This window comes from Episyrphus balteatus, chromosome 2, assembly GCF_945859705.1.
Source record: "Episyrphus balteatus chromosome 2, idEpiBalt1.1, whole genome shotgun sequence".
NCBI lineage: Eukaryota > Metazoa > Arthropoda > Insecta > Diptera > Syrphidae > Episyrphus > Episyrphus balteatus.
Genome location: NC_079135.1, coordinates 11,780,938 through 11,805,347, shown reverse-complemented (window position 1 = coordinate 11,805,347; position 24,410 = coordinate 11,780,938). Strand labels below are relative to the sequence as shown.

Sequence of the window (24,410 nt, the reverse complement as noted above, 5' to 3'; positions counted from 1 at the left end):
TATTTTAAATAACCTATTTATTGATTTTTCTTACATTATACTTTTGCATTAATTCCAACACATATCATTTTTGTTTTTTATTTTATAGTTTGCTGTATATAGTCTGTACAAATTTAAAATGAAACAACTCTAAGATGACAAAATTAAAATTTAAAAAAAATAAAATAATAATATGGGAATTTAGGAAACAAGAAAGGATTATTCAAAAATTCTTAACTAGGACTTAATTAATGTTGGTATTTCGAAACTTACAATAAGTTTCAACCAATATAATAATATATTTCTATTTATGTATATCTGAAAATCGATGCAATCTTAAAATATTTTTATGTCAAAAACATAAATACACTACCATCATCAATATAATATTTATATTTTTTTCGTACAAATCTGCACTTAAATATATTAATGCAAAAATCTTTTCTTTTATTTTTAATCGAAAAAGAAATACTCAACAAATTAGTTAGTTCATATAATTATACCATATTTATTTTGAAAACAAACTCTTTTTTTATATAAATTCTTGCCAATTGAATTTTATTAAATATAAGAAAAATGAATGAGATATATTTCACAGCGCATGAAAATCATACTCGAAGAACATTTCAAAAATTGAGTTTCATCGAAGCAGAAAATTCTTTTTTTTATTTCAATTAAATAAAAGACCAAAACACAAAACATTACATTTTGACCAATGAGTATAATGATATAAGAAAAAAATATATATTTTTTTTAAATAAAAAAAAATATCCTCCTGTATCTCACAAATAACAAGAAATAAGTCAAAGTTTTAAAACTTAATAAAATTAAATATTTTGTTTAAATATATATATATTTGTTTTAAAAAGATCAATATTCTTTGCGCAGCAAATATTTACAGTAAAAAGTAAATCGATGTAAAATTGTTTTTTTTTTTTTTGAATAAAATGTATATGTGTATGTGTGGGAGTATAAGGGGAAGAAAAGGAGGGCGGTTTTGTTTTTTTTTTGTATAACTTACATTTAGGTTTTAGAAGCATATTATTTATATAATCATAAGATAGAGACTAAAATACAAACTAAACACTTAAATTTTAATAAAATTAAAATAAAAGAGACAGGGGAAACTAACAATAAAAGGCGTTAACGATTAGCTCAGCTCAGAGTTAGTAAGGATCAATTTCATCGACGACATGCATTGGCTATCCTTCAAGAGTTGCCCCCTGATTAAGACAATGTTTTATAACCAATTGGGCTGTTTCTTTGATTTTATCATACGGACTGGGATGTAATATCAAATCAGTCAAAATATGCAGGCCATTTTCTTGTTCAACAAGTCTACAATACTTTTCTGGATAAACCTGCAATAAAAACACAAATTAACACTCGTATTTCGTCCATTATTCATTTAGTACTCTTACGCATGTCAAATTAGCTAAGGCCCAAACAGCCCAATGCTGACACTGTGGAGTATCATAACAGCGTACTAAGCCTAATATTGGCTCAAAACTACGATAGTTTATATTTCTCTGACTCTTAATGTCCCAACGATCGATTGCTTTAACCATGCGTAGAAGAACATCGTCACGGGTCGGCAATTGTATGGTCCATGCTTCGGGGCCATCGGAAGCTATGTGAGCTAATACACCGGCTGCATTGTAACTTACCTAAAATCATATTAATTTGTTTTTAATATTCTAGTAAAATAATTAAAAAAAGAATTTACTTCAATTCCATCACTATCAGAATCTAGAAGTGTAGCAAAGACTTCAATAAATTCTGCTGTCATCAAATTAGGTCTCAGCCACTTGACTTCAGCAACATTACCCAATAGACCCATCATATTTCTAAGAAGTTCCTCACGGTCGGGAAATGTCTGCAATGATAAGTTTGGTATATAATGATTTTGTCCAATAAGAGATTACAACTTACATTTAAACATTTGAGGAAGTACTCCATTCCTTTGCCGTCTAAAAATCTCTTACAATTAATTGCAGTCTCATCGGTTACGTTCCACATAGTGGACCACGCTACTTCCATAACATCGTCAAATACAGAACGTGTTAAACGGTCCTTGATGAGACCTAACATCGTCTGTAAGGCATACACAAAAAAAAATACAGTCATAACCCTCCTCCCAAAGGTGATATATTGGCCGGGCACCACCCAGGCTCCCTGAACTTAACTATATTTTGTCTATAATTCGTAATCGCGACAGCTTTCTAAAAACATGTCGTGCTAAACATTGGTGTAAGCAAGCAGAGCTTTACAAAATACAATGTTTTTAGCTGCTGAAATATCTGAAGGCTCATCTAGTGTATAGCTTATTAATAACTGATGCATTATAGTAAGTCGGGTTCCCCCAAATATTTTTCCTATCAAAAAGGTCGCGAACTCAAAAAGTTTGAAAAACACTGGTATAAACTAAATGCCACCTAAATTTGTATGACATCTGGCCAATCAACTGCCTTTAAAAATTCAGAATTTAAGTGCAAGTGGTCTGCTTTGAACCCGGCCAATTTCAACAAATACTTACACTAACAACACCCATATCTCCCAAAAACAACTTCTGTCGTCCGTCAACTTGACACGCTAAAGTGTTTAACAAATAAATAGCTATCCTTTGAACAAAACCTTCTTGTTCGGTTTTGGACACACCATGTAACAAAACTCTAATCAGACGTTCATATTCAAAGAGCTGAAACAGAAAAACACGGTATAGATCCACTTTGTTTTGGAAGAAAAAATATGTTTACCACATCATTTGGCATGGAAAATTGCGTTAGTGTTAGGTAGCCATTCCGAAGCATCGTGTCGTCAGTTATGTGCATTTCCATTCCATTTAGAAGAGTGCGAATAATGTGATTTTTAAGAGGTGTTCCAAACTTCGATCGATCACGTCCTTTTACAATGTAAAACAGAGTGGCACTGAAAGAGGTCATATTTGTCAAGTTCATTTTCTGGTTTATTTAAAATTATTCAATTACCTTCCGGATATTTGCATGTGTTTGAATTTTAAATGACGATCCATAGCTGTAAGAACAACATCAAGAGCAGTATGGATCTCTTTGCAACACTCAAAACGAAAGATGTGGTATAAATCATTTAGAACCTAATGATGAAACATTTCATTAATTTAATCGATTTTCAATAAAAAAATGAAGTAGTTACCCTTGTGAGAACAGCAGGTCTATCGTAATAGTAAAGCGCTGCAGTTAGGATTTGTTCCTCATTAGCATCGCCAGCAATCTAGAATATTATTACAAATTCTCATCATTCTCTTTCGTAGGAAAAATAAGGAAACCCACCTCAATAGCAGGAATATCATGTCTTTTACAGGCCCAATGTGGTGTATGATAAAGGCCAAGGTACTGTAGTGGCCGTTCAGTTCTTCCCGCCAAACCAGGAATATCTGAATTCATTGGTGGTCGAGATTCTGAATTGAGGCCATCTTTTTTCTCGCATGCTCCTTTCTGTGCCACACCATTGCCAGCTAAATTTGTTCCCGATATATCCAAATGTGACAATTCGGGTAGATTTTCAACAAGCATCTCAAGTGTCTTTTTAATTAAAAAAAAAAATAGTTATCTTATTATTCTGTGATGGTTTTATAAATCAATTCCTTCCTTACCTGATCTGGAAGATCATATGTCCCATGACCATTTACCGATCCACTTATCGATATATCAAGTGTTCGTAATTTTTTCATTCGACAAATAGCATGCAATTGATTTGCTATTGGCCATACATTGAATAAAATTAACGTATGCAAGTTGGGTAGACTGCATAAGGCTTCCAAACTAAAATTTGCCAAAATGCATGATGTTAAATCTAAATAGCTCAAATCTTGTAGATGAGCAAATTGCAGGCGATGATGCATTACCACACCATTGAGAACAAGTCGACGGAGATGGGGACAGTTCAATTGGAAGTCTACAGGTTCTTTTTCATTTGGTTCCGGATGCTGCAATAGATGTGCACTTAAACCTAATTCCAGCGAACGGAGACTTTCGCCGTATCTCGCTAAAAGATGATGTGATTGGACTGTTATTCTGTCACAATACCATATTGACAGAGCATACAAGTTATGTCGCAGTAGAATTTCTAAACCTAAAAGAAAAAATGTAACGAATTTGTTTTTATTAGAAAAAAAAAGATTATTTTTTCTTTAACATCATTTGTCAGTTCCCAAGATTTTTTAAGGGTTCTAATAAAAAGTTTTTTTTGAGCTTTTTCAAAAGAAGAAGGTTAACAGGTATAGTAATTGTGTGTCATAAAACCGGAGGAAGATTTAAGCGAAACGGGGTGATCAAGAGTGTATGTCTTGTCACGAAGGAGGGGCTTTCGACAGATGAATCCTAAGACGTCTACATCGCTTTGTCATGAAAATATAGAGGTTTCGGAGGAAATTTTTTTGTGATTAATGAAGTGATTCTTTCTATGCACCAGAATCGAATAGCAGAATAGGGCTGTATAAAACTTAAACCTATGTGATTCTGGAATTCTTTCCAGTGGAAGGGTCAAATACGTATATTTCATTTAGGCACACACAACATATAAATCGTTACGGGTAGAGTTTTCTAAAGCCAGCGGTGGTTGTCTAGTTCGACCTATTCAAGTCACAGCCATAAAAGAAGCGCTGAACCGCCTTCTTGTGCTTCCAACTACATATTTAAAATTCTGGGGTCTCGGACATGGATATTCCAAATGTTAAAAATCTAAGTAAACCTAAATTGTCTAGTCCTTAAACAGAACAAGTGCGCAGGAATAAACAGTGATCAGATAAACACAAAGAGGATCATCCACAAAATCAGATGTGACGAAGAGGTTTGTGGTTTTCGGAGGGTTAAATAAAACTCACATTCCGAATTAATATGATTAGGCTATATTGACAATATTTTACATTGTAAATGTAAGAGTTTGGGCTCTGTCGTTTTTTCTAAGCCTGAATTAAGAGCTCCGTCTAACATATCTAGGGATTTTAGCTTTTTAAGCTATTTTTGTTGTGCTTGTTTATTTAAATAAAAAACTCTTAAGTAGAGCCGATATGGTTAATTAAAAAAGCTTTTATTTTGAGTTCTATTTGTCGCATCACTTAGATTGAGGTCTAGGGGAAATAACAGGTGTGTAGTGTGATTTTATCGTATTCACATCAATTGAAAAACTGGCTAAACCAACCGAAACCTAGGAACATTCCTTTCACGCACACTTGACCTATTCACAAGAAGTTCTTCCATGTTTTCACCTTCTCCCTGGGAAATGTTGTTGAAATTAAACTCGTTTGAAGAATCTACTTTATTGTTTATTTTTGCAATTGTTCAAGAAACTTAATGTTTTTTTTTTCGTCAAACTCAAAGTATTCGATGATTAGAGATGATTTATGATCTTTACAAGCTTTCTATAAGAAGGTTAGAGGGGCTTTGAGCTGATGCCAAACTCGAAGTTGTGGCAAAAGAACATATTCCTTGCAGACTTAGGGTCGCAACTGAATTGCAGCTGAATTAGCCTGTAAGTTTTGAATTTTTTTGAATTTTGAATTTTGAACTTTATTTGGCTCAGTGGCCATTTATATTTAATGATAATTTACATTTGATATTTATGTTACATTCAAAATAATTGACCTATAAATTTTAATTAATATAAGTTTTGGCATATATAAATATTTGATTTTTAAATTGATTCAAATTGTTGATATTTCTAATGTTGATTGGAAGATGGTTAAAGGCCTGTAATCCCATGTAGAGTATGCTGGCTTGTGCTCTACTAGTTCTGGTCCGGATAATATTGAAGTCTTCTACATTTCTTAGGTTATATGGTATTACTCTTCTTGTAGGTACACTGGATTGTAGGTATTCTGGGCAAAGATTGTGTTTTATTTTGAATACAAACACCATTGCCATCATATAAAGTCTTTGGTTGATATTTAGCCAATTTAATGATTCAAGCATTGAAGTTATTGAGCTATACCGATCACATTTTAGTATTGTTCGCATGGCTTTGTTTTGCAGTTTTTGTAGTCTAGTTTTTTGGGTTATGTTACACAAATAGAGAAGACTTGCACAATATTCAAAATGGGGCTTGACAGTTACATTAAACACTTTTATTGCACTATTTTTAGAAATGTTTTTACGCGTCCTTCTAAGGACTCCTAACTTTTTTGACACTTTCTTACATATGTAAGAAACCCATCCCTACCCTCTCACAACTAAAAAGTCGCAAAGCTGGAGTATCAAACGGGTCCTAATAGAACTAATAATAATTTTTAAGGGTAAGCTCTTCAGACTAGATGTTCCAAGGCAAGAGAAAAATGCAATAAACATGTTTGCTGAAAAATAAACTTTTTAGAATTTATGGCAACGAAGACGTTAGTCATGAAACCATGAACAAATGGCTCATTTTCATAGGTTTGAAAACTAAAAAATGCGTTAAATGTGTCCAAGTTAAGCGCTTACAAAAATCTTTTGCTTCATCAGAATCAAAAACCGGAGAATTTCTGAAATACCTATGTGACCAATTGAATAGAAGTCCCTTGGTGGGGCAAATTATTTCCTGACATTTTTGGTTGATTTTTCGCACAAAGTTTTTATATTATGTTTGAAGCGCATTTGACTTCTTAAATTTTGAAAAAGGTAAGCTTGGTGTAGAACAACTCCATTTAACCTAGCCTTCATTCTCATTATTTTGTACTGAGAAGCAGAAGGGTTGTCAAATTAAAACAAATTGATTACACTGGTTAGCAAAGTTAAACTTTTTTTTGCTGTCGGAACAAAAATATACTTTTCTGAAGGTTTTCGGTGTGTTGAACTCGAATCCGAAGTCAAAAAAATTAATCAGCTCCCGTATGTGAATATTACCGTTAGAAAATGCTGTACTTCGGACCTTATTTTTTTATATAAGGAAAATTGTTTGAGCATATTTAGTAACGGTTTCTATAAGAACTATTTTCTAGAGATGCCGCGAACATTCGGCCACTATTCGGTATTCGGCCTATTTTTCTGGTATTCGGCCGAATAGTTTAACTATTCGGCCGAATACCGAATACCAAATGGAGAAGAAAAAAGACTTAAATTATTATACCAAAATGTGTGTTTTATTAAAAAATTGCAATTTTAGTACTCATAATCTACTAAAGGCAAGTTGTGGTGAATGAAAACTATTTGTTCCGCATTTGTTCGTAGACTATTGCTGCTTTGAAAAATAGTCTTTCGCTGTAAACACTTGTCCCAGAAGAAAAAAGGTAGACTTTAGCAAATGTTGTCAAAATATGAAATTTTATAGTATGTGTTGACCACCACTTGTATGGGTCCGCCGTTCGATTTTTCTCGAACAGTCTTCATATATAATTCGATTTTGGATGTCTACCTTTGCAGTAGTAGGTAGTGTATTCAGACATTTACATATCTTAAAAGTAGTTCAGTTATTCATCGTTCAAATACGATGTTGTTGGGAATTTTTTAAGCCACATCTATTCTTGAGACAAAGTATACAATTTTTGAAATTACCAACGTTTTTTTCTGAGTGTCCTTGGCCGAATATTCGGTATTCGGCCGAGGAGCGTGGCCGAATATTCGGTATTCGGCCAAATCAATGTTCGCGGCATCTCTACTATTTTCCATCTCTCTGACCTGTTTAACTGGCTGAACAGAATGGAAATTCGCTTGTGGCAAAGAAAAACGCCGTGGTACAAGATGTCAAATAAAATCGCTCAAAATGTAGAAAAGATGAACAGAATTATGTGGCGCACTAAAATGTCAATTGCCTTGAAAAAAAAATAATATTAACTGAGCAACCACATTAGAAACGTCAAAAGTCATTGCGCTTGTAGCTTGAAGTAAAAGTCGACTCGACTTGTACCACAGCGAATTTCCTTGCCACAGCCACAGCTACGTATTCTGGCACCAATATACTAATTTCATACTTTTTAACTTTGACAGCGACACAAGACACAAGCCACAGACACAGACACACATTCTGGTCTACCAGTAAATCTTTCCGATATCTTTTTTTCCGGCCGAGATATCCTCAGTTGTTTGGAATTTTATATCTGCCCTAGAAATTTTATAACGCCATTATCTCCTTTATTTATAAAGCCAAACCCACTTACTTCATTTTAAGATATCTCGGGTAATAATAAAGATATTTAGAAGATTTCAACAGGTTTTGAAAGATCAAAAATAGTTCTTTTAGAACTACATATATATAAAAAAAATAAGGTCCGAAGCACAGCATTTTCTAACGGTATTATTTCAAAAACGGGAGCTGATTAGTTTTTTCTGACGGATTCGAGTTCAGCACAGCGAAAATCTTCGGAAAAGTATATTTTTCTTTCGACATCAAAACCCTTGTAAACCAGTGTTCTTAACTGAAACAATTCTCGTTTCCATTGAGTAATGGTTAAGGGTTTTTTTTTATAAGTAAGCAATTAGCTAGAGACTTAGATAACCTTGTCAATTGAGGTTCTTGTTTACTGTGGACTAAAAGTATACTCAATTTTTGAACTGTTGAACAGAATTTGACTATAATTTTGATTAACTTCAAAGTTTTTTAATGGGTTTGAGTTAAATTTTCACCATCTTGCAAGTTTGGTCTTTGGTTGGGTTAAAATACTAGTTCCATATGTATGTACTAATTACTTTTTGTTTTGGGAGAACTTTGGGAAACATAAAGCAGACATAATATTTGATCATTCTATTTAAAGATGTCAAAACATAGCAATTACTTTTATTTGTGTTTTTGTTGTTGTTTTAAAACGCACAGTAATGCCATTCATGATTCATAAACAAACAATAATTACTTTCTATCGCCATGCTAAAAAGAAAATCAACGATTAAGGGCTCATTAGAGATAAATCATAGACGTGATTACTAATCCTATTTAAAATAACCAAAAATTGAAAAAACAAAAGAACGAAAGAAATATCAAAAACTCACCATCACCAGTCAATGTACTATTTCTTAAATGTACTATCTTAATCGATGTCCTGTCAGTGTCCCGGAATAAATTAACAACTTTATCGTCGAGATGTTTCTGGAAGCGCTGATAGCATTCCACAAAACGATCACAAATGTCATTTGGCAATACAAATCCACTGTCCAATATACGATATCCACTCTCATCGCAACAACTAATCACATCCAAATTATTGGACAAATATTGAAATGAGATGTCTTTCAATGTTGGCGGATCCTCGTCCAACACTCCATTGGCCTTTAATCGAACTTTTCCACTCATTTTTCTGTTTTGTTCTTTTTTTTTTTGTCTTTTTTCTTAGAAGTAAATCTCAAGGTTTTTTGTTTAATTAATAAACAAAAAAATTATATAAAAAATATATAACAACAAAAAGGAACCTGTCCTTTTTGGATGGGATAAAAAATGTAAATCAGTGTCCTTCCGCTCTGCAAAACACTATCAATGAACAATCTTTCTAAAAATACAAATAAAAATATATTTTTGCTTTTTTTTTTGTTTCTTCTTCTTCCTTGAAAATTACGTAGGATTCGTTGCAAAGTGCATTTAGTCCACAAAAGGTGGGGAGGGCGACGAAAAGAACAAATTAAATGAATTTAGGGTAAAAAAAAGATGGTTTTTTCTGCCCGAGAGCAAACAAACTTATTTGCACAAACTCAAGTTATTTTTTGTAAAACTTCATTTTATATACAAGCAATGGTTTCGTGAAACATTCTTTGTGGATTTCTTTAATAAATATTTCATTTTCAATGCATTTGTACACTGCTGGCACTGACACACACAGGGCGAACAGAAACAGAGCCCCAAGTAGACGAGGAGACTTTTTTTTTGCTTTTTTTTGTGAAGAAATTATGAAGAAAAACTTCTCGATTTCGTTTGTGTCGTCAACGATGATGGAAATGCCTTGAATTTGGCGTGTCAATTTAGTCAATATTGTCCTTGAAATTATTGCTTTTTTAATAGTTAATTGGTTTAATTGTTTTTTTTTTTTTAATGTTTGTTTTTTTTTTGAAATTAGCAAATAATAATTTGCACAATAAAATTCACTTTTTTTCTGTGTCGTAGCCACAAGCAGCAGAGAACAGAACACAAAAAAAAAAACTACGACGATTTTGGACTTTTCTTTCACTTTTTCTGACATTTCATTTTATGGTTGCTGTCCTTTTTCTCTGTAGAAAAGGAACAGATAGATGGAGAAGCAGAAGAGATGGAGAAAAAAATAACAACAACAATAATTTAATTACACCACAGAGAAGTCAGCAGCTACACAGCTAGGCAAAAAAAATGAGCGAGAAACTTTTTTTTTTTTTTGTTCGATTTGTTTTGACGTCGATGTTTGTGCCAGCAGAGATTTTTCACCATTTTCTTTCGTTCTTTTTTTGTTGGTTTGCGTGGAAAAAGATCTGTTTGAGTTGGATTTGTTTGGTTTCCATATTGAGATAATTTTTTTGAAACTTCTTTTGCGGCGTTGGGGGATGAAAATTTACGCCGTTAATTTGTCGTTAGTATAATTTTGCTTCATGATGTCATAAGAAAATATGTTGCTTTGCTAAATATAAACTAAGCGAACACCATATCTACATTTTTTTTTTTTTAATTTAGTATATGGGAATTTGCTGCTAATTTGTAGTTAGTGGGTCAATTTCCATTTTCTCACTCACTGTAGTAAGAAGCTTAAACGAAGCTTTAACGAAGCTCTACTGGAAACTGTGAGATTTGACAGAGACAGCTTCGTAATGGCTTGCATAGCTTTTTAAAACATCGAAATTATAGGAATAAACACATTTACATTTTTTTTTTTTTTAAGTTTAGTATATGGGAATTTGCTGCTAATTTGTAGTTAGTGGGTCAATTTCCATTTTCTCACTCACTGTAGTAAAAAGCTTTAACGAAGCTCTACTGGAAACTGTGAGATTTGACAGACAGCTTCGTAAAAGCTTGCATAGCTTTTTAAAACATCGAAATTATAGGAACAAAAAAAAGAAGAAATTCTTGGAAATTCTTCCAAAGAGCTTGTATAGCATTTCAATACAAGTCTTATGAAGATTGATGAACAAAAATTAAAAAAAAAAAAAGAATTTTCCTTTTTAAGCCTAGTACGCTGCTGAAGCGAAAAGAAATTTTCCATACAAAATTTCGTTCTGCTTTTCGTTTTTTCAGTACGCAGCTCTAGCAAAAAATTGGAGAGTTTTCACTTATTTGTCACTTACTTTTTACTGTCCTGTTCCATTTTTCTTGACTCCAAGAGCAGTGTTGACGGGTTTTTCACTTTTAATTCATTTATTTCCTGCTTTAAAAATTATTTTCTGTTGATTTTTCTTGATTTTAAATTAATTTTGAATTTTTTTATTTTGATTTTGACAGAATACTCTATGATATATTTTTTTTTGTTAGCATTTTCGTTGTCGACTTTGGAGACTTGAAAATTTTTCGTTTCGCATCAGCAGCGTACTAGGCTTAAGAAGCTTAAACGAAGCTTTCAGGAAGCTCTACTGAAACTGTGAGATTTGACAGATAGCTTCGTAAGAGCTGGAAAAGCTTTTTAAAACAAAAGTCTTATCGAATTTATCAAAACAGAAACAAAAGAAATTCTTGGAGCTTCCAAAGAACTTGGGTAGCATTTTAATTCAAGTCTTATGAAAGTTAAAGAACTAAAATTAAAAAAAGAAGAGTTTTCTTTTTTATTTCGTTTTGATCTGATTTTATATCATGAGGCAGATTTTATATTTAAGGCAGAGTGAATTGGGTTAAATATTTTAGCCTCGTACGCTGCCAAAGGCATTGTAACAACTTTTTAACAGTTTTGTTGAACAAGTTTAAACTTCTATAAGCAATTTTCTTCTTTTCAGTTGAGAGAAGCTTGGGTTGAATTACGGCACAAGATTACGATCATACGTTAACGTTTTGACTATTGCCGTCTCTATTTAATCAGTAGAAAAAGATAGGGACAGATAGAGGCCATACCATAGAGGCCTCTATTTCCAGGCTTTTTCCCACATGATTTTATCTTAATAGGGGTATTCACGATTCGATGCAAATGGTCTTGTATCGTTGTAAAAGTGCAAAAGTGTAACATTTTCTTAAAATAAAACAACCAAATATGCAAACTACAATTTTTTTTACACTTTTACACTTTTGCTATACCCCAACCCTATTGCAAAAATAAAATACAATGGTGCAAAATTTGTCTTTTGTAGTTGTAGTAGTAGAAAACAAAATTTTGCATTTTTACATTTACATTTTTACATTTTTTTGTTACACCGGATCGTGAATACCCCTAATATTTATTCATTTTATATTGAGGCATTCATGTAACGGTGTAAACTATGGGTAAACTTGGTAAAATAGTAAATATCTGTCAAACCCATACAACATTTTGACACATTTACCACTTTACCACGTATACCCTTAGCTTACATCGTTTCATGATTACCCCTTTTACTTTGAATCCGAAATAAAATAATTTCGCAAAATATATATTTCATTTCGAATGTCAAAGGAAATAATTTCCAATACGATTTCACATGCAAAATGAGACAATTTTGCGAAACTATCTCATTTGGGCTCTATTTGAAACAAACTATAGAGACTAGCGCTAGCATGCAGATCGAACGTATGTATTCAAGAATATCAATCGACATTTGGACAGGTCCAGCTCAAAATCATTTTTGTTTCTAACTTTGAATTTAGCACACAGACAAAAAGTGAAGAAAAAGGAAAATACTAGCCAAGTATGCACTATACTAGTAAAAAAAGGAAAGTTTCACGTTGAATTTCTATACGTCACAATTTTCCACAATCGACTACTAGCTTCGTAAAAGAACGCACTTTCTACCTCTGTTTACACCCTTATGACAAAAACACCTCAAGTTCCGTTCAATACAAACTTCTAACAATTTCATAACCTCACCTTCCACAAAAACTTTTTCGACCAATTAAGAAATGTCATCTGTCAAATAACATCTGGTAAAAATTTTCCTTTTAAAACATTTTGCGGCTGAAAAAAATCCTATAAAGTTAAATAACACACCAAAAAAACAATAAAAAAAATAAAATGTTATCTACCAAAATTCGTATTGTATTAAATAATAAAAATGCCACCTTTATGTGCATGCAATCAAAAGTTAGTATTATGAAATTTAACACACAAAAACCCATTCAAACCCGCCTAACCTATAATCACCAAATATCTATGTGTTCTCTTGTAGGCAACTCGATCAGTTATTACACCATTGTCCTCGGCTAACAATCGAGATCTACACATCGCACATTGTCGACAACCAATCAGGACAATCGATCCTGCTATTGTCTCAAAGTTGACACCTCTTTATGGTTTAGCTAGCGTGCGTTTTGCCAGCGAAGATGCTGCTGGTAAAAACATCATCGACCTCACACAAATCCCAGAGGCTCCTCCTATTCCAGAGCCACAGTCGCTAAGTGAAGTGGCTACACAGGTTCTTAATGCAGCTGGAGAACCAACATTTGCCTCATTGGGATTAGGTGGATGGTCTCCAGTCGGCATGGTCCAAAACTGCATGGAATACCTTCACATTGGTCTCGATGTGCCTTGGTGGGCGGCAATCGCTATCGGCACAGCCGTCGTCCGTACACTCATCTTTCCCTTGGTCATAGTTTCACAGAGAAACGCGGCAAAGATGAACAATCACATGCCCCAGTTGCAGGTCTTGCAACTGAAGATGACCGAAGCCCGTCAAACGGGCGATGCCATCGAGAGCGCACGCTACGCACAGGAAATGATGCTTTTCATGAAGGAAAAGCAATTGAATCCACTGAAGAATATGGTTGTGCCATTGGCACAAGCTCCACTCTTCATTTCCTTTTTCATGGGATTGCGAGCAATGGCCAACACTCCTGTGGAATCACTGCGTGATGGTGGTCTCTGGTGGTTCACAGATCTGACTATTGCAGATCCTTACTTTCTTTTGCCAGCCATCACGAGTGCTACACTCTATTTAACCATCGAAATTGGAACAGACAGTGCACGTTTGTCGGCACAAAACATGCACGTAATGAAATACGTGCTGCGTGCTCTGCCTGTTGTCATCTTTCCCTTCACCATGAACTTCCCAGCTGCCATTCTATGCTACTGGACTTGCAGTAATTTCATTTCTCTTGGACAAGTTGCCATTTTGAAGATTCCCGCTGTAAGAGAATACTTCAAAATCGACAAATTGATTACCCACAGACCAGAGAATCTACCAATGAAAAAGAAGAAAACTGGATTCGTCTCAGGAATTAAAGAATGTAAGTCAAATCCAACCAAAGATTGGGAGCGGGTCAAAATTCTGACTTCAAAATTATAGTTTTGAAAAGTCTGCCTTTTTAGCGAAAATTCTGTTTTTCAAAATTCTGCTTTTTTTCTATTCTATATTTTAAAAATCTGTTTTTTAAATTCCGCTTTTTAAAGTTATGTAGCCACAACCAATAACCGCTAAGGTCAAAAAAAAAAAAAAAACAAAAAATTAGTTTTACTTTATAATGCTGCATTTTTTAAACAACAACAAAAACTTAATCTTTTCTTAACTCGATCTAGAGAATTTTTTTTATAGTTAAAAAATTAAGTACATATAGAATTAGAATTGGAAAGAATCATAAGACCACTCAAATTTTAAGCGGTTATTGGTTGTGGCCACAGAATTCTGCCAGCTTATATTTGAAAAAAGAAAAATCTGCCAATTCTGTTTATTTTTTTAAAGCATATGCGTTTGCTAAAAAAAACACACCTGATTAAAGTAATTCAACATTAGTAGTTTCCTATAAGTTTTTGTTACCTGTCGCAAATATTTTTTTAAAATTCATTGACAAAAAAAATCCCTTTCGGTACCAGCAGCGTTATTTTCATTTACATTTCTTTTAAGGTATCCACTTCTGAACAAAAAAAATAAAGTACCTATACAATCGCATTCATTTGACACATGTGTCAGCGTGATCAATAAATTAAAATCCTTGTGATGCTCAAGTCTTCTTAATTTCAACCAACCTCTCTTGCTGAGGCTTTGTCGCTGTTTTTTATTAATCTACACTAAAAAATCAAAATTATATTTACATTTTTATATTTTTTTTTCTGTGAAATTCAATTTTTGTGAAAATATTCCGCAACTATTTTGTGTCGGAGAATTTCCGATGAAATTCAAAGCACAACTTTAAAAAAGTCTTTGCTGAGCACACTTCATCGCAATGCGTTGATGGGCGTCATGTTTCATCGGAAGATTCTCCGATATGTCAATCGGAACGGATACCTCGATAGAAGATTCTCCGATTTCGAACAAATCGGAAAAAAAATTTCTCCGAACGGATACCTCGATAGGGCTGAATAATGCCTAGTTAGTTACTTCAATAAATTAAAATCCTTGTGATGCTCAAGTCTTCTTAATTTCAACCAACCTCTCTTGCTGAGGCTTTGTCGCTGTTTTTTATTAATCTACACTAAAAAATCAAAATTATATTTACATTTTTATATTTTTTTTTCTGTGAAATTCAATTTTTGTGAAAATATTCCGCAACTATTTTGTGTCGGAGAATTTCCGATGAAATTCAAAGCACAACTTTAAAAAAGTCTTTGCTGAGCACACTTCATCGCAATGCGTTGATGGGCGTCATGTTTCATCGGAAGATTCTCCGATATGTCAATCGGAACGGATACCTCGATAGAAGATTCTCCGATTTCGAACAAATCGGAAAAAAAATTTCTCCGAACGGATACCTCGATAGGGCTGAATAATGCCTAGTTAGTTACTGGATTAGTACAAAAAATTATTTATTATTTTATCGTAGTCTTGACATTTCACCCCCAGCCTGGAGGAACGTTACAAGTGAAAAACGATCCTTACCTTAAATCAAGCTGCGTGACCTAACGTCCAATTTTTGGCTTGGAAGACCTCTGGTTTTCAAAAAAAGACATTATTAGCTTTAATTTGAAATTAAATTCGCCTTTTAATTCGGTAAGTTGTAAGGGGCGCAGCGTATTATTTGAGACTTTTTCCTGAATTATTCGTAGTTTTGTATATACTTTGGGTCATTGTTAATAATTTATCAAGCTTTTTCCAAAACATCGTTTCATATTCAAATGCCAATAACTCTTGTTTTTATTTTATAGTGAAAAAACTCCTTAACTCATCGACCAAAATACCAAAAAACAAGACTTTATGAAAAAACTCACTTTCATCGCTTCTAACCTTAAAACGGGCTGCATGACAAAACTGCCAGACTTTCACCAGGAAGACCTCTGAATTTTGATAGCTGACAATATCACCTTTAATTTGACACCAATATTGTCTTTTAACTCTATGAGATGCACAATGCACTTTACCACGCCAATCGTGCCAGGATGCGAACGGGAAGACCTGTGGTTTTCGTAACTACTAATAGCCCTCTTTCACTTCTCATTTGAAATTTTCTTTAGCTCGATGAGTTGAGCGTTTGTGCAGTGGCCGCCCGCTCTAAAATTTTGTATGGAAAATTTCGTTTCGCTTCAGCAGCGTACTAGGCTTAAGGCAATAAAATATGACTTTTTGAGATTCCTTTGCAAAAAAAAAAAAATTAACGGAGATATAATTCGACGCCAAAAGTACAAAATTCAATTCAATTCAATTTAAGTTTATTGAGACTTTCTTTTTTTTAACATTTGATTTATAAAAGTAGAAAAACTTATACTAGGTTTTATTGCTGACTTTGAATTGGTCTAGCTCATACATTCAAATTATTATAAAAAGATTTACATTATCTTTTGAAAAAATAGTAAATAACTTGACTAGTTACATATGTGTTTAAGTGTTGCTCAGGGCACTTTTCAGAATGTACATATTGTGATTGAGTACTTAAAACTAGATAAAAAAAAATTAACAAATTAACAAGAGGCAGATATCGACTCGTGCCAAAAAGGACACAAAAGTCCCCTCATTGACACGAGTCGATAAATGCATCATACCACAAAAGGTATTACATAAATTTTTCATTATACATGGTATAGAGTTTAGTTTTATAAAATTTGTACATTGTTCATTTAGTTAAATAAAGCAAATAATTTAGAATTTTCATAAAGTTTAAAATTTGTACATTATTTAAAAAAATTTTTGAGATCTGGAATTGTTCAAGTGTGTTAACATTTTAATTTGAAAATAAAAGCCACAAAAAGTGTTTGAATGAGTTGAGTTCCATCTATTAGCCTCTATATACATTTGGATTGCCCCTCCCATAGAAGTCAGAGAGGAATTCGTTGTCATGAAGTTGAAATAATTGGGAAGACGAGGGGTTCGCCAAGCTAATTGGAGATGCATAATACCTATCTTCAATGGCAAATTCAATATTAGCTGTATATACATTTCTAATCAGGGGGTTGTCATGATAACTAAAAGAACGAATTCTTTTCGTAACCAGGTCGAAAAGGTATGAGAGTAAAGGTATCGTATTTGACTCGCCATATATGATAGCATTTTTATACCATTTTCCACCTGGTCGTCTATGTTTGTTTATACAGAATCTTAAGACATATCTTTCGAATATTTGAAGTTCTTTAGCTACAGTTGGAGAAATTTTAAACCATGAAATGAAGCCGTATGAGAGGATAGGTCTGATAAGTGTTTTATATAGGAGGAGTTTGGTGCTTTTGTCCACAAAGGAAGATCTGAAGAGAAATTTAAGCTGAGCTGCTGCAGCTTTACTTTTATTAAGAGCGATACGAGCGTGGGGGTTCATTCTTAGTCTCTCATGGAAGTTAATTCCAAGATATTTTATCTGTTTTTTAAGTGGGATCAGATTTCCATTAATAAAAAGTTTGAGTTGCTTGCTTTCTCTCACTGCTAAGTGATGACCACGAGGGGAAGCGTTTCTAAAACAAATCAACTCGCTTTTTTGATAATTGATGGATATGCCCCAGTAGTTAAAGTAGTCGACAAGTCTTTCGACATGACTTTTAATAAAATTTAAGGCATCGTGAGGTCTTTCAGAAGAGGCAAAAATAACCGTATCGTCTGCGTATTGTATGCTTTGTGAATGTCCGAGTGAAGAGGGTAAATCATGAATGAAGATATTGTATAAAAAGGGGCCCAAGAAGGAACCTTGAGGGATCCCGGCGAAAATTTGAATAGCTTCTGAAAAGGTCGAACCAATTTTGACTTTAAAAGATCTGTTTGACAGGAAATTAGAAATGATTTTTATCGAGTTAGTTGGAAAATTCAGGGAAATCATTTTGGAAATGAGGCCATCATGCCACACTGAGTCGAATGCTTTTTTTAAGTCCAATGAGCAAGTGACAGTGCACTCTCTTTTTCGAAGGTTTTCAAGTATTATATTTTCGAGGTACATGATGGCGTGTTCCGTAGAGTGGAATTTCTTAAACCCAAATTGGGTGTTTGGAATAATGTTATTATCTTGGCAAAAGGTTTCGATTTGTCTGTATATAGCTCTCTCAAGAATTTTCCCTAAGTTGGAAAGAAGTGAAATTGGTCTAAAGTTTTCAATATCATTGGAAGAACCTTTTTTCTTGATTGGCAGAAGGATAGCCTCTTTCCACATATTTGGGAAGTAGAAATTATTTAGGCAATTGTTAATGATAATAGTCAAAAATTTTAAAATTGAATTACAACATTTTTTTAAAAAGAAATTTGAAATTTTGTCAGGACCAGAAGATTTTTTATTGTTTAAACTCATGATTGTTGATTTGATAAAGTCAGTAGAAACAAATTCACTAGAAGATTGAAGATCAGATTTGTTAGTAATTGAAAAGAAAGAGATGGTTGGATTATTATTCCAAGCTAAAAATGCATTTTTTGAAGTAGCTATTTCAACAGCAGTGACCGGATTGATACGAAGATTTTGATTTGAATACAGATCAGTGAAAAAATTTTGAAAAGCGATTACTTTTTCGGAATCAGTGGAAAGAGTGCTGTTTCTGAATACAATTGGAATTTCAGATGGATTAGATTTATTTTTACGGCCAGTTATTTGATTTATTTCTTTAAAAACCATAGGTGAGGGTTTAAGGTTTCGAAGTCTGGTTTTAAGGTTTTCGTTGAGATCAATTCGAATTTTATCTTTAATGATTTTACTTAAGCATGAAATACGAGCAGAGAGTTCTAGGTAGTTAGAGTTTAAACGGTTTCCATTGCTATGGAAAATGCGTTTCAACTGCCTTTTCCAAATCTTTCTAGTTTTCATAAAGTTTAAGGTGTCTGAACTAATGTTTTTGTAAGAGCTTTTGATTTTTTGAATAGAAGAGTGGTTAATCATACAGGTGTTAAGGGCGTTTGTGAGAAACTCAATTTGATTATCTATTTCAAAATTTGAGAGATTAACGTCATTTGGGATGGAATGACTATTGGTAATAGTTACTAATTCTCTATTACAGTGGTTCCAATTAGTGTTTTTAAATGAAATAGGGTGCTCTTGTATATCAGGGATGGGGTTGAAATTGATGATGTTTAAAGCTAAAAGAACCGAAAAGTGATCAGAGATGGCGTCTAGAGTGACGCAAGAATAATTTTGTTGCTGGACAGAGCTAGAAGTAAGACTTGGAGAGGTTAAAAAAAAATCAATATGTGATGATGACCTTGGAAAAGTTGGTTCGCCCGGCGAAGTGATGTCTGTGCGAAAGAGGTTATTCTGATACCAATCAAAGAGGTTGTGGCCGTTTACGTTGGTGACATTATCTCCCCAAAAAGGGTGACGGGAATTAAAGTCACCACCAATAATAAAGTGACTGTAACCTGTTAACGCATCAAACAGATCATCCAGGGCTTGTTGTAAACATTGCCCAGAATTACCTGGAATATAAATCGAAACTAAAGCAATTTTATCTAACTGACCATGGGAATCATAAGATTGAATGCTAATAATTGTGGCTGAAATAACATTATTGTTAAAGGGTATGATTGAGTGTTGAATAGAGTCTTTAATTAAAACTCCAGTCCCAACACCTGAATCATTTCTAATGAATTTATAGTTATCAAAATATCTTCTATGAAAAGTTTTTAAATGAGTTTCTTGTATAAGAACCACAGTGGGTCTAATGTCTTCAATTAGAAGGCGCAGGTCGGAACATTTTTCTGTAGAGATTAGCGAGTTAATGTTGATAGAGAGGGCTTTCATGTTCATGGTGAAAGAGAGGCAATGAAACCGAGATACGCCCCCGGTTTGTCTTGTTCATTGAGTTGTTTATACTCTGGCCAAAAGGATTTAACCTTACCAATCAGAATGTTAATAGGGACACCGAAAAGTTTGATTGATTCGTTTAAGAAGTCCCCAAAAATAGAGGATTCTCCAACACCAGCAGAAGATTTACGAGGCCCAGATGTTCGAGGCTGAAGAACTTTTTTTGCTGTAGCAGCATATGAGTTGTTTGATGTAATAAAAGGTGTTGCTGAAGAGTTAACTTCAGCGAAACGTGTAATTTTTATAGTATTGCTAGATTCAGCTTTAATTTCTTGATTTTTAATATGTAGTAATCTTTTCGGACACTGGCTAAAGCTAGCTGGGTGACCTGCTTGCTCACAGTTAATGCAAAAGACTTGTGAGGGAGAACCCTCATCATTTGCTTTATTTGTGCAATCTTCGGTTTGATTAGCTTCGTGATTTTTCCCACATTTAACGCAACGAGACTCGTAGGCACAGTATCTGCTACCATGTCCGAATCTTTGACAATTAAAGCATTGAATCGGGCCCTCCCTTTTAATAGAGTCCCACCAAATTCTGTGGTGTAAAACAATTTTGATTTTTCTGAGTTTAACGATGTCTTCATTGCTGTTAACTGTACATAGGAAAATATCTAAGTCATATTTATTATCTTTCGACCACTTGGTGGTGAAGGGTTTAATTTGAATAATATTTAGTGAATTGTCTATTCTAAGTAATTCCTCTCTGACATCTGAAGGAGGGAAACAACCTGCAAGGCCTTTGAGAAGAATAGATGGATTACGTAAGGATTTGGGAGTGAAGGAGTGGCCTTCCACATTTTTTGACTTTTTAAAATTGTTAAAAAGGACGGAATGTAAATCAGGGTTTTTGACACGGACTTGAACTCTACCATACCCGTCAGTTCTTAATACTACTTTATTATTATTAATTTCACTAGCAAAATCGGATAAAATAAAGTTACGTATAACACTAGATTTTAAACCTGTGATGTAGATGTAGGGGCACCATTTTTGATTTTCAACTACGGCTGCGGGTTGGGCATCTTGACTGCTGGCCTGCTCTTCAGTCTCCATGTTACTATCGTCTTCGCCAAAAGTACAAATAAAAAAGCTTTTTTGACCTGTTAATATTAAAATATTTCAAAAACGTGAGGTGCCAGTAAAATTTTGACTTCAGAATTCATCAAAATAAGCAGTAGAAGATCATTTTATAATAATCTGAACAAAATTAAAAAAGGATTTGGAAAATGTTAAAAACCGCGCGCTTATTTTTTTTATTTTTTGGAGAATTTTGTAAAATAGAATTATGAAAAGTAGAATATTAAAAAACTGATTTTTGGAAGCACAATTTTGACCCCCGCAGAATTTTGACCCCAACCCCCAAAGATTATGCCATTTTACTGTTTTTGGTTCATTTCAGCTTGGAGCAATATGAAAATTACCCGACAAATCGAAGAACGACAACAAATTGATCAGATACGCTTTGCCAAGGCAGGCAGAGGCCCTCTAGTGAAGACATTCAAATACGATCCAACCAAAGCACCACCCGCCACAACGGTGGAAGTGAAAAGAAAGGATTAATAGAACCTCCGCGCGGGTGTGGACTTTAATTAGCTTTTAAGGAATTCAAAATAACAAAACTTGTATATGTACAGAAAATAAAAAAAACTGTTACGCTTGCGTTTTTGTTAGGAAAAATCAATTGATTTAGCCTTTAGTGGCAATGCATTGGTTAATGACCTCGGCAAGGTGTTTGTTTTCCAAAGCGGCGGCAACTCTTTCTTTGTCGGCCAACTGCTTGTTGACAGCCATTTCGGAAGCATGAGTTCCAGGGGTTATTTCAACGTTGACTTTGAATCTTGGCGGAAGCGAGCGAAGAAGTTTGACTCGGATAGATAAGCCGATTAGGGTGGCCATGCTGCAGTGCGGGATTGTTGGTGTGAAATGGATAGAGACTTCGTTGGCTTCGTCGTTGACTTTGATGAGATCTTCTTGGACGACGTGGAGTTCCTCTAGGGACAGAGGATGTTCAGGGTCATTGATGCTTCGGATAAGATCTGATTTTGGGAAGATTTTTATTTTATTTTATTTTTTAGGCAAATGGAGTAATTTTTGGCTTACCAAAAATTTCACGCGAATCAAATGGATCGGGAATGCTTTCGTTTTCTTCGTCAGCTGTTGTTTCTCTTTCCTTGCACTTGCCATAGACATTTGGATTTATATTTTCAATTTCTGTTGGCATTTTATAAAAAAATGTAGGTATTTTTGTTTAAATAAAATGAAAATTGAAAAATTATTTGTTGTGAAATTTATTTTGCGTAGTTTTTTATGAATTTTATTTTGGTTTTTTTTTGACAGTTCAAATGAATACATTCAGTGAAAAGAAGAATGGCAGTTGGATTTGATTGGTATAAAATTAAGGGTCATATTCGGGATTTTAATTCGACGATTTTTGAATTGAAGATTTTTTCAGGCTTGGCCACACCGGAGGGTACATGCGGTAGCGGTACGGGTAATTGTATGAAAAAAATTCCAAACTGAAACATCAACGTTCAGATGTTCGGCCAAGCCTTAAGGCTTGGCCACACCGGAGGGTACATGCGGTAGCGGTACGGGTAATTGTATGAAAAAAATTCCACATCTGAACGTTGATGTGTCAGTTTGGAATTTTTTTCATACAATTACCCGTACCGCTACCGCATGTACCCTCCGGTGTGGCCAAGCCTTTAAAGTTCGACTACACTGGCAAGGTATGCGGTAGTGGTGAGGGCATGAAAAAAATCCATACCTAAAAAAGTACAAATAAAGTAAAATAAATACGTTTGAAATGTTAGGCTTTTTGATGTGAAACCCAGGTGACAGAAAAAAAAACTCCATGTTGAAGCCCACTTTTTCACTTTATAGGCCATTGAAGTTAAAGGTATAACTACAACGGCCACTTTTTGCAAAAAGTCAAAAAGTGAACATTTTCAAACTGATTTTGTGATAGTTTTTCCCAACGCAAAATTAAAAATAATAGCCGTTTTTTATTATCACTTGATCCATATAGATCATTAATTAAACTGTATTACAACAACTACATGAGATCTTGCAAGATCACGATTCGTGATCCTGATGAAAAGCAAGATCACGATTCGTGATCCTGATGAAAAGCAAGATCTCATGTAGTTGTTGTAATACATTTTAATTAATGATCTATATGGATCAAGTGATAATAAAAAACGGCTAATGATGCAAAAAGCTTATTTTTTGGTTTAAAAAACAATTTTTGTAGTTTTTTTTTCCAAAAAAAATAGCAGCACTAGAAAGAAATACAGAATTTTTACTTTTGTAAATTTCACACTTTTTCACTTTTTAGGTCATTGTAGTTAAAAAGGGTTAACTACATTGGCTCAAAAAGTGAAAAAGTACAAAAGTGAAAATTTTCAAACGCATTTCCGTATAGTTTTTCGGGATGAAAAATTAAAATAAATGATGCAGAAAGCTTATTTTTTGGTCTAAAAAACAATTTGTATACTCTTTTTCACAAAACAACTGCGCTAGCGAAAAAAAAAATATTTTCACTTTTGTACTTTTTCAAAAAGTGGTGTATGTAGTTAAGCCTTTAGGCTTAACTACTTTCACTTTTTGAGCCAATGTAGTTAACCCTTTTATACTATGTTTCCACCTACGCTAAATCCGAGATTTAGCTAAGTAGATTTAGCACAAATCTCGAGTTTTATTCTAAATCTCGGATTGAAAGTAGGTGAAAACCTTAGATTTAGGGTAGCTGAACCCAAATCTAGGTTTTAGCGAAGTAGATTTAAAATAAATCTCGAGATTTATTCTAAATCTACTTAGCTAAATCTCGGATTTAGCGTAGGTGGAAACATAGTATTAACTACATTGGCTCAAAAAGTGAAAAAGTACAAAAGTGAAAATTTTCAAACTGATTTTTGTATAGTTTTTCGGGCTGGAAAATTAAAACAAATGATGCAGAAAGCTTATTTTTTGGTTTAAAAAACAATTTGTATACTCTTTTTCACAAAAAAAAATATTTTCACTAATGTACTTTTTCAAAAAGTGGTGTATGTAGTTAAGCCTTTAAGAATATGTCAAAAATTAAATTCACATCAAACAAAAATAGGGGAACGCTTTTTTATTCAAATTAAATTGTTCCAATTACAATGTATTTATTTTAATTTTATTGCAAAAAAACCCGAATATTTATGTTTATTTAAAAAAAAAACAAACACTCCTTTAAAAAAAACTTAATTAAGTTTTTGAAATCATCTCCTTCAACGAAAATAAAAACTAAAAACTTTTATAAAAGTA

At 33.6% G+C, this 24,410-nt stretch overlaps 3 protein-coding genes across 3 annotated transcripts; 1 reads left to right on the top strand and 2 right to left on the bottom strand.

Moving 5' to 3' along the window:
• Positions 1-939: 939 nt before the first annotated feature.
• Positions 940-10,050, bottom strand: LOC129910002 (protein zer-1 homolog). Its single transcript, XM_055987217.1, has 11 exons — positions 8,910-10,050; positions 3,611-4,089; positions 3,288-3,539; positions 3,151-3,228; positions 2,967-3,091; positions 2,736-2,907; positions 2,516-2,677; positions 1,912-2,073; positions 1,706-1,855; positions 1,401-1,646; positions 940-1,340 (listed from the first exon to the last, which is right to left on the bottom strand). Exons 1-11 carry the CDS (start codon positions 9,208-9,210, stop codon positions 1,182-1,184), a joined length of 2,286 nt encoding a protein of 761 aa, XP_055843192.1. The 5' UTR covers positions 9,211-10,050; the 3' UTR covers positions 940-1,181.
• Positions 10,051-12,897: 2,847 nt separating this feature from the next.
• Positions 12,898-21,802, top strand: LOC129909136 (mitochondrial inner membrane protein OXA1L). Its single transcript, XM_055986108.1, has 3 exons — positions 12,898-13,069; positions 13,155-14,211; positions 21,517-21,802. Exons 1-3 carry the CDS (start codon positions 13,001-13,003, stop codon positions 21,675-21,677), a joined length of 1,287 nt encoding a protein of 428 aa, XP_055842083.1. The 5' UTR covers positions 12,898-13,000; the 3' UTR covers positions 21,678-21,802.
• Positions 21,674-22,459, bottom strand: LOC129909137 (MIP18 family protein galla-2). The gene is made up of 2 exons (XM_055986109.1): positions 22,218-22,459; positions 21,674-22,153 (listed from the first exon to the last, which is right to left on the bottom strand). The coding sequence occupies exons 1-2, from the start codon at positions 22,336-22,338 to the stop codon at positions 21,804-21,806; spliced, it is 471 nt and encodes a 156-aa protein (XP_055842084.1). The 5' UTR covers positions 22,339-22,459; the 3' UTR covers positions 21,674-21,803.
• Between the last annotated feature and the right edge of the window lie 1,951 nt (positions 22,460-24,410).